This window comes from Teleopsis dalmanni, chromosome 1, assembly GCF_002237135.1.
Source record: "Teleopsis dalmanni isolate 2A chromosome 1, ASM223713v2, whole genome shotgun sequence".
Lineage (NCBI taxonomy): Eukaryota > Metazoa > Arthropoda > Insecta > Diptera > Diopsidae > Teleopsis > Teleopsis dalmanni.
This window is the reverse complement of record NC_051846.1, coordinates 16036591-16046735: the sequence shown is the minus strand read 5'-3', so window position 1 is coordinate 16046735 and position 10145 is coordinate 16036591. Positions and strand designations below refer to the sequence as shown.

At 29.7% G+C, this 10145-nt stretch overlaps 2 protein-coding genes across 3 annotated transcripts; both read left to right on the top strand.

Annotated features, from left to right (window-relative positions):
* The first annotated feature begins 1123 nt into the window (after positions 1-1123).
* On the top strand, positions 1124-2857 carry LOC119670126 (tektin-1). Its single transcript, XM_038080261.1, has 3 exons — positions 1124-1413; positions 1633-2145; positions 2210-2857. Exons 1-3 carry the CDS (start codon positions 1241-1243, stop codon positions 2787-2789), a joined length of 1266 nt encoding a protein of 421 aa, XP_037936189.1. The 5' UTR covers positions 1124-1240; the 3' UTR covers positions 2790-2857.
* Positions 2858-3681: 824 nt separating this feature from the next.
* LOC119670125 (E3 ubiquitin-protein ligase Bre1) lies at positions 3682-8682 on the top strand. Of its 2 annotated transcripts, none has more exons than XM_038080260.1 (6): positions 3682-3764; positions 4391-5488; positions 5545-5976; positions 6714-6909; positions 6980-7235; positions 7539-8682. In XM_038080260.1, exons 2-6 carry the CDS (start codon positions 4394-4396, stop codon positions 8629-8631), a joined length of 3072 nt encoding a protein of 1023 aa, XP_037936188.1. In that variant the 5' UTR covers positions 3682-3764; positions 4391-4393; the 3' UTR covers positions 8632-8682. The 2 variants fall into 2 exon arrangements, with proteins under 2 accessions (XP_037936188.1, XP_037936187.1); XM_038080259.1 differs by lacking the exon at positions 3682-3764 and adding an exon at positions 4176-4283.
* Positions 8683-10145: the final 1463 nt, after the last annotated feature.

Sequence of the window (10145 nt, the reverse complement as noted above, 5' to 3'; positions counted from 1 at the left end):
AGCAAGTTATATACAATTCTGCTTCCATAACTCGAATTTCTCTATATCTCGAACAAAAATTTTGTTCCGTGCCGATATGAATATGGGGAAGGTGCATTCTATAAGTCGAATTTTTGTTTTAAGTATAAATGCATTTTGCTGTTAGGGGAAGTCCCTTTTTCCAAACCAAATGTTTAATATTTTCTTTCTTATGTTGCTTCTTTGTGCAAATGCCAGTCGCTGGCAGCGTGGTTTAAAGTAAATAAAATAACTTCCAATGCTACTCTTAACGATTATATTCAGCTTGACAATGATATTTCTACATATGACGATATTATTGAGCATTTAGCTCTAAATTACTGGATCCGATTCTAAGTACAACGGAAAGTGATGATAAGGGTTCGGTGGATGTGAGTGTTCATTAGTCTTCCAAGATTGAAATAGAAGGCACATTCCAAGTTCTGAATTTATATTTGCAAACGAATGATACTACAACTGATGATCACTATAAGAGTATGAATAAAGTGGAATATCTTTTTACTTAAAATAAGAAAAAAATTAAAGTCCCAAATCCTAATTTCTAAATATTTTACTTTACTATAACTTCTGTGCTTTATTTGATTGCAAATAAATAAATATATATACATAAAAAATAAATAAAAAAATTCTCTAACTCGAAGTCTCCATAAGTCGAACCGTTTCTTTGCAAAATTCGACTACGAGTTTTGAAAGTTTGACTATATATGTATATACTATATAATATTGAATAAATTTTATGTTATTATTCGCATATTTCGGTTTTATAGAATTGACATTGAAAGTGAAATTAATTTATTATTTATGTACCATGCCAAAATATAAATGAATAAATAATTATTTAGAATAACTGTATGTGTTCTATATAGAATGCATATGTATTTATAAATTTATATAAAAATCAATAAAAATGAATAACTTTTACCTAAGTCTTTATGCTTCGCTTTCTTGAACATACATTTTTTATGTTATTTTTGTCACAAAATAAATTTTATTGGTATCCAACATAAAATCCTCTAGGCAACCACTTGTCAATCCTAAAGATCGATCAAACTTTGCCCGAGTTACTCGTTCTACTTAGCATAGACATTTTTAAAAATTTTCTACATTGTCAGAAGAATTTTTATGTTAACGACAGACGTTTCATATAGTCAAGTTTAATTTGCTCGAACGAAATTTTAATTAAAAAAAAATTATAAAATATTGTCATATAATATAGAGCATAATGTTACCTAATTGGAAAACCACTCGTTTAACTGGGCTGGAATTGACTGGGAAATATTTAGAACCTCGAGCAAGAATACCTCCGAAATATAGCCATGAGGATTGGACATATAATAACAATATTAAATTTCGTATTACCTGCGATCAAGAGCGTTTAGCAGAACGAGTTGTAGAGTAAGTATGAACTGTAGGGTTTAAAAATATAATTATTGCATGTACCCAAAAAATACGTGTGAATATTTTCTATATAGGAGATATTATTCCTACAATACATTCTTTGAATACATTTGTATTTTTAGATGTGGGATGATTTTTTAAATTAATTCTTTAATTACACACATATATTGATGGTATTTCAAATATTAATTCACTTTCCTTGATATCTTATCCAAGAGAATCTCGTCGCACTGTTGATGAAAGAAAAGATACCACTAAAAATTGGCAACGTGAGGTTGAACACCATTTACGTGAACGCGCGAGTGAGATCCGTTTCCTTTGTGATGAACTAAATAGACAAAAAAAGACTGCCTTACTTGAAGATGAAGCATTATCGGTTTATCGTGATCGAGTTCTAAATGCTATTGAGTTTTTAAAAGAGAAATCTTTGGCCATAAACCATCGTTGCTTGTTACTTCGAGAAGGACGAATTGGAGTGGACTTATGCGATGATGAAGTGGATCGAGAATTACGTCAAGAGTTAAAAGTTATTAAGGGTACTCAATGTTTGATGGATAAAGTCATTAAGGAAGCAACTGAGCAAATCCGTATGCTTAGATCAACGATGTATTTATTGGATAAAGACTTGGAGCAAAAAGATGTATCTTTGCTAATTGATGAGAAGAATCTAAAATTACGTGAGACTCAACAAAATCTAGGTGTTGGACAAGATCTCACAAAGCACAATTGGTTAGTATAAAATTCTTTTGATTTTATTTATCATGTTATACAAATATTTGTATTTAAAATTAAGCCAATATACTTTGCATGAATGGGAGCACAAAACTCATCAAAATTTGGAGACTAATTCGAAGCAACTTAACTCTGCCTCACAACTTCGTGCTTATATTGATCTTATATTGAAGCAATTCTGTGAGGACATGCAAAATCAAACTGATCGCACAAATGATGCATTTGAAAGTCGCATTAAAGAAACAAAATACGTTAAGCAATGCTTAGAAAATAAGCATAATGACACATTGCATCATATCGAAGAAGTACAACGCAATATGCAACAGTTAGAAAAAGAAATAGCAGATGCACACCGTTCTATGACATTGTGCCAGACTCGTTTGAGTAATCGAGCACGACGACCTGGTCTCGAGTTGACTTGTGACACTGTACAAGATGCTCTTTATCACGAACTTGAAGCTTTGAAAGCTACCCTATGTAAATTGAAGCAAAACCTTATGGAAAACAAGGCCAGTCTTCGCTATTTATTGCATGTCCAATTGATGCAAGAGGAAGAGATAAATATAAAAGCCAATACTATCAAAATTGATGAAATAGATTGCATGACTATACGCCAAGCACTTAAATATCAATCGTTTTAAATTAAACAGACACAGACATCTTATACAAAAATTCAAAGTAAAAATTTGTTATTTATTCTATATGTTAGATCAATCCGGCAATAATTATTTTATTATTTATTGAAATACATTTTATTTATATTTTGTAGCTTCAAATTTAATCAAATAAATGTTCTAGTGCAAGCGTTAAATAATCATTCAAAAAATAACAGCTTGACCTACTAAAAAATGCCTTTTGATAACATTCATTTGTATATAAAAATAAGGGAAATATAAGAATACTAAATCCAGGCAAGGTTTGTAGATAAAAGAGGCATTCAAATTATATTATAACACATATATAATGAAAAAATAGTTTATATTATGCCAACGGCTCATGCAACACTTGAGTAAAGTTTGAAAATTGATTTCGGTGCATACATTTTTGGTCTCGGCTACATTAAATGAGTTGTGCAGATTGAAAATTTGTAAACTGAACTCCGCTTGGTTGGTGTGTGCATTCTTGGTATACACAAGAAATCACAAATTACTTATAAATTTAAATTTTACTCACGCATAAAATGATAAGTAAAATTTCAATCCATTTTTAAGTGTAGCAAACTGTGTGAAACTGTTATAAAAACGAATATTCATACTCAACTTTACGCAAGTGTGGCATGAGCAAATACCGTTTGTATTCGTTTGTAAACATGTTGAATAAAATCAACATATTTTAGGTGGCAACACAAAATAATATAAAATTCTTTGTTTTGATATATGACAGAATATATATGGAAAACATCATTGCATTGAATTTGATTTCATATTTTCTGAAAATATCAAAAACTTAAATAATTAATTAAAATGAAAATATATCTTCTAAAAACAATTAAATTGAATAGAAATAATCCAGAAAAAAATTTTTCAACAACTGATTGTTAACTTTGCAAATATTTTTAAAAATAAATAATTTACTGGTTATCGGAGTTGCTTATTGTATCAGCAGTCTCAAAGAAGGTAAGTTAAATAAACCAAAATTATGCTAATCCTTAAATAAGCGATTGAAAAACTTTTGAAAAGATTACGTGATTAATTCTCTGTTGATGCAAGTTAAATAAAGCGATACATTTATTAATTAAATTTTTTTTCATATAGTCCATAAAGACATGTATTGAAATTAATTCTACAAAAACAACTAAAAACTATTTATATTTTATACATATTGTTTTTAACATCGTTTTTATATATAAAGTAATCTTCTTTTGCAATATCAGTAGTTTTAACATTGAGTTTATTGCTGTCAAATTATGCTTGCGACAATGTATGCAAGTGTAAATAGGTAAAATGTGTTCGCATGTGTGTGTTGCGGTTGGTGGTAGCATTATAAATATTTTAGTACAAATTTTAGACCACATTTTAGTTCGTTGGCAGCTCATTTTCACTGCATTTTGCAAAATGTCTGCGAGTGTTAACGGCATACACGTAATATTTGTTATTAATAAAATATACATTGGAGCATAGAAAATACCATAAATAGTAAGTTAAAATTATATAAAACTTTTATTTCTTTGCAGTACTATACTTTACATGTGTTTGTACATCTAGTATTACGAACCTAATTTGTTAATTTTTCACACATTCAGAAAATGTCGAAAAGAGCCGCAGATGACGGAAGTAGTGGCACAAGTGCCGGATCGTCCGGCACGAATATTGGACAACCACCAATAAAAAAGGTTCATTTTGAACCACATCTCATTGGACCCGTGTCGACGTTAGAAGAGATGGACATAAAAGTGCTTGAGTTTCAGAATAAAAAACTAGCTCAACGTATTGAGCAACGTATGCGTACGGAGTCGGAATTAAGGCATCGTATTGAGCAATTAGAGAAAAGGCAAACCCAAGATGATGCTGTATTAAATGTTGTAAACCGGTATTGGAATCAGTTAAACGAAGACATTCGTGTTTTGCTACAACGTTTCGATGCAGAAACTGCTGATGAGTCTGAAAGTAGGAACCAACATGATAGTACAACGTCATTTCTCACTCAACTATCCACATGGGATAAAGAAGAATTGGATGATAAGTTAGCCAATAGAGTTCAAGTGTCGAAACGAGCAGTTGCAAAAATTGTTCAAGTTATTGATCGGATTATGCAACGTAACGAAAAAATTACTGATGCTTTAAAAGATACAATAATAAGCGGTGGTAATAGATCAGGTAAAACTGAAGTTGAAGATGATGTTGACAGCAGTACACAAGGTAGTTCTTCTATAGATGAGACGTTAAAGCAAACACATATTGAAATTATGACTGAGAACACCAATTTGCAACGGTTAAACACAACTTTACTTGAAAGATATCACAACGATTCTCTAAAATTAAAGGAATGTCAGGACAAATTAACTGCCAAAGAAACTGAAAATGCAGAACTTAAAAATCAGATCGATGAACTGCAGTATGATCTTGAGAAAATACATTGCAGGAATGATAAACTAGAGAACCATTTGGCGGAAGCTATAGAAAAACTAAAAGCTTATCACCAAATGCATGGTGATCCCAATAAAAACTCAAGTGCTTCTAAGACTGCAACACCGACTAATATAAATAGCCAACATTTTGAAGACTTACAAAAGGAGTTAGAAGAATATCGTGAATTAGCTAATAATCGCCTACAGGAGTTAGACAAGTTACATTCTACTCACCGTGAAACACTTAAAGAAGTTGAGAAGTTAAAAATGGATGTAAGTCTATTTATATTAAAAAAATACTTAATAATTAAATTAAAATTGTTTTTAAGATTCGTCAACTACCGGAGTCAGTTATAGTAGAAACTACAGAATACAAATGCTTGCAATCACAGTTTTCTGTTTTATACAATGAGTCGATGCAAATCAAAACTATGCTTGATGAAACACGTAACCAACTACAATCAAGTAAAAACCAGCATTTACGACAAATTGAAATAATGGAAAGTGAAGAGTTAATTGCCCAGAAAAAAGTACGTAGCGAAATGATACAAATGGAAGGTATGCTCGAGGAGATTCGAAAAGAATACGAAAACCTACGTGTTGAATTCGAACAAAATATGGCAGCAAACGAGCAAACTGCACCAATAAATCGAGAAATGAGGCATCTTATAACATCACTCCAAAACCATAATGGCCAGTTAAAAGGCGAGGTGCAACGTTATAAGCGAAAATATAAAGATGCTTCTGCTGACAATGTTAAGGTGAATTTTACATATTTTTTTTAATATTTAAAATATCTGTCTTAATCGAAGTTGAGTTAAATAAATTTAGTGATGTCCCTATCGCGACATACATGTACAGAATTCAATCCACTTATCCTGCATGGCTTATTCTGCTTATATTAATAATTTAATTACATTATATTATATTATAAATATTGCATAAATAATCCATTTTTTCTTTCATTCAGCATTTATGTAGTATATTAAACATTGTAAAGAGTTTGGGGATTTAGTCATAAGAGAATTAGAATAATAACAGAATATTTAGTTTTACTAACTAACTCAACTTTACTAAGTTTTGTTCAAACAAACGTTTTTGTTCTTGTTATTGCGTTGGATCTCTAAGTAGTATCAAATTAGCTGTAAAATTTTAGGGAAGACCATTTTTTATTGATTGTTAATGTATTTTTTACACTTACATGTACATAGAAAAAATTTTACCTTACTGTTAATTTAATTTTTTTTAACTTCTATTGGTATTGTTGAACAATTACAGTAAGTCTAAGGTCTGATATGCTGATTTTTAATCTTCTTCAAGTATGCTCTTATTCGTCTATGTTTCGTCGATATATAAGAATCAAACTCGTTATAATTGCTGCTATTTAAAAATCTCATTTAGGAACTTATTGCAGAACTTAGACAATAATTGCATTTTTCTTTCAAATTTTTATAATATAACTTTATATAAGAAAACTAATATATAATTATATTTTCAGTTGCGTAAAGAACTTGAAGATACTTTGGTAAAATTAGATGGTACTAAGCAGCAAGGTTTACCGTGCGATGAAATAAAACAAGAAGGTATGTGTGTGCTTAAGGAGGAAGCATCTTTACTCGGTATTGGATGCACAGGGCTAGGTATTAGTGATATGAATGCACCTCTAAAAGATGAGCCGATGGCATCAAATAAAAGTAAGAAAGTGTCTAAGTCAATATATAACAAGGCATAATGTTAAAATAAATTTGATATTTATTTTTTTAGTGGAAGATGAAAATGAAGATGACTGTCTTAAGGATTCAAAAGATGGAATAAAATCAGAAAAATTATCACCATCCCAAAGTGGCGATAAGAAAGACATATTAACAGCTGGTGGAGTTTGTCAATCAGCTGGTGCAAATGCAAATGCTGCTGGAGGTGTGAGTATAAAAACGGAGAAAGATTCTAAAGAAGCTCAAAAATCAAAAGAAATGAAGCTCGCAGAATCGGAACTCGTTAGAGACTACAAAGCTCAATTAAAGTAAGTTTTTGTACTTATTTAAGTGTGTTATCTACCCAAAATGTAGTAGTAAAATATAAATATTGATTATAATAAATTTATATTATAATTTATTTATATAAAAGCACAGAAAAAAATATGTATAAGTCAACTTCACTGTTGCATTGTATTGCAATATTTTTTTTTGTGAAATGATTTCTATTTATTAAATATCAGAAATGAAGTATATGTTTCTAACAATTTTAGTTTATATTTACGTATACATTGATGTGTGTAAATACTGGCTTATGTTAATTTGAATATAAATAAATATTTTACTTTCAGGAAAGCTCTGAATGATCAAAAGGAAATGAAATTACTTCTTGACATGTATAAAGGTGTTTCAAAAGATCAACGCGATAAAGTACAACTTATGGCAATTGAAAAAAAACTACGTTCCGAAATAGAGGAATTGCGGCAGCAACTTAAGAAAATACAAGAAAGTAAACGGGAAGAACGTAAAAAACTAGCTGATGAAGAAGCATTACGTAAAATAAAACAATTAGAAGAACAAAAGTATGAGCTACAAAAACAAGTAGCTAATCAAAAGCCGAACGATAATGCTTGGGGCGGACCAGGAGCTCCTAATTATGCACGTCCATTTGTGGGTTCCCATGAGGAGGAAGCATTGTTAAATGAAATGGAGGTTACTGGTCAAGCGTTTGAAGATATGCAGGAACAAAATTCGCGTCTAATTCAGCAATTGCGCGAGAAAGACGATGCCAATTTCAAGTTGATGTCTGAACGTATAAAAGCGAATCAGTTGCATAAGTTATTACGTGAAGAAAAGCAAGTACTTGAGGATCAAATGGCTACACGTGACGCTCAAATAGAAGCGATGCATATAGTGCTGCGTAAGCTGGAAGAAAAAGAACGCATTTTACAGTCCACAGTCGCTACTATAGAAAAAGAATTGGTATTACGTCAACAAGCCATGGAAATGCACAAACGTAAAGCTATAGAATCAGCCCAATCTGCAGCTGATCTTAAATTGCATTTAGAAAAGTATCACTCGCAAATGAAAGAAGCTCAACAAGTCGTTGCTGAGAAGACCAGCTCTTTAGAGGCTGAAGCTTATAAAACAAAACGTCTACAAGAAGAGTTGGCGCAATTCAAACGTAAGGCCGAAAGAATGAAAAAGATTGAAATGGCCGGCACCACCATTGACGAGGTTATGTTAGAAGAAATTCGTGAATACAAGGAAACACTTACTTGTCCATCGTGCAAAGTCAAACGTAAAGATGCTGTACTTTCGAAATGTTTCCATGTGTTTTGTTATGACTGTTTACGTACACGTTATGAGACTCGTCAACGTAAATGTCCAAAATGTAATTGTGCTTTCGGAGCTAATGATTACCATCGATTATATTTGACATAAAGATACAATTTACATTTTAAATTTTATATATAAGATTTTGTGTAACTTTTTTGTTTAATGATTTTAAACAAATCGCTTATTTTATTAATAATTTCGATTTTATAATTTTCATTTTTTATTATTTAATAGTTTTATTATTTGATTATTTATAATTTAATATTTTTACAAGAAAATATTTTAAAAACTTTTTCAAAGTACAATTAGTGGGTACTCTTTTCTTTTTAAATAACATCTAAATTACTATGTAACCTTTTTTTATAAAAAAGATATTCTGTGCAAATTCTTAAGAGTAATAATATATATAATAATTATATATATCATAACTGTAATTATTTTCAAAGTATATATCTGTTTATATCTATTTTTTAATAAGAATGTTGATTTAGATTTAAATTAATTTAGTAATAATTATGTAATAAAGTGTTGGATAATAATTTGTATAATTTAACACAAAAAGGTTTTTAAGAAATATATAAAGATTACACAAACATACATTTTCTTGAACTGAATAGGTTTTCAAATTTATAGCAATGGATAATTTTTGATTTCGTACAAATTGAAGCTAATAGAAAAAGTATACAAAGCAGATTATGTTCTTATAAGAAGGCCTGGGATTTGTTAAATGTATAAATAAAGATAAATAAACTTTTTGAAAACAGGTTCTATGATCCAAATTTATTTATTTTATTTGTAGTATTGTGATTCATATATGTGAAGAACGTATTGTGATTCGTAATAACCGTCTTATAACCTTCTAGGGGAATCATCTGATCTACAATAGAAACCTTCAAAGTTTTGCTGGGTTAAAACTGTTTTCAGGTTGACCAATACTTCAAAGTAGAAATATTCTCACTTATCTGGAAAGAACCGTCTAATATGTGTTACAAGTGTTCAACTGTATATTATTTATTATTAATATTATTTTTACTCAGTATTAATATTTATTATTTAATTACATTTACTTTTAGCAGTTTTACTGTTTACATCCACAAATTGTATATGTGATGTGACTATTAATTAGATTAATAAAAGATATGACATTTCAATTAAATATTAAGTTTTTTAATGTGTCTTTAATTTATACCTTTTTGTATATCTTCGTATATTTAAAATTAAATAGAAAACGCATTTTAATCATAAATTTTGTGATTGTGTAACAGTGTAATTAAGCTGGCATTGATGTGTCATAACAAATTATGTAAATTCTATTGTTCGAAATAAGATTTTAATAAGGTCATGTCGATTTATTATAATAAACGAAACGACTAATACTATTACTCATTATGGGACCTCATTAGCACAATTTTGTATTAATTTTATATGAAAAATGTATTTTTGGCGTTTGTGTATACGTACTATAATTTTCTTACATTCATTTTAAACACAACCCAACTCATTCTTTCATCCATACCAATAATCACATTGAACACGTGCAATAGAGAATATAAATGATTTTCATTTGAAATAAATCTGTCTTTTGTTTAACATAATTCATATCGTAATAAATGCCATTT

Coding starts and splice junctions, on each gene's coding strand:
- LOC119670125 (XM_038080260.1), top strand. CDS start 4,394: ATGTCGAAAAGAGCCGCAGATGACGGAAGTAGTGGCACAAGTGCCGGA. Junction 5,489..5,544: donor TTGAGAAGTTAAAAATGGAT/GTAAGTCTATTT, acceptor ATTGTTTTTAAG/ATTCGTCAACTACCGGAGTC. Junction 5,977..6,713: donor CTTCTGCTGACAATGTTAAG/GTGAATTTTACA, acceptor TTATATTTTCAG/TTGCGTAAAGAACTTGAAGA.
- LOC119670126 (XM_038080261.1), top strand. CDS start 1,241: ATGTTACCTAATTGGAAAACCACTCGTTTAACTGGGCTGGAATTGACT. Junction 1,414..1,632: donor TTAGCAGAACGAGTTGTAGA/GTAAGTATGAAC, acceptor ATCTTATCCAAG/AGAATCTCGTCGCACTGTTG. Junction 2,146..2,209: donor GATCTCACAAAGCACAATTG/GTTAGTATAAAA, acceptor TTTAAAATTAAG/CCAATATACTTTGCATGAAT.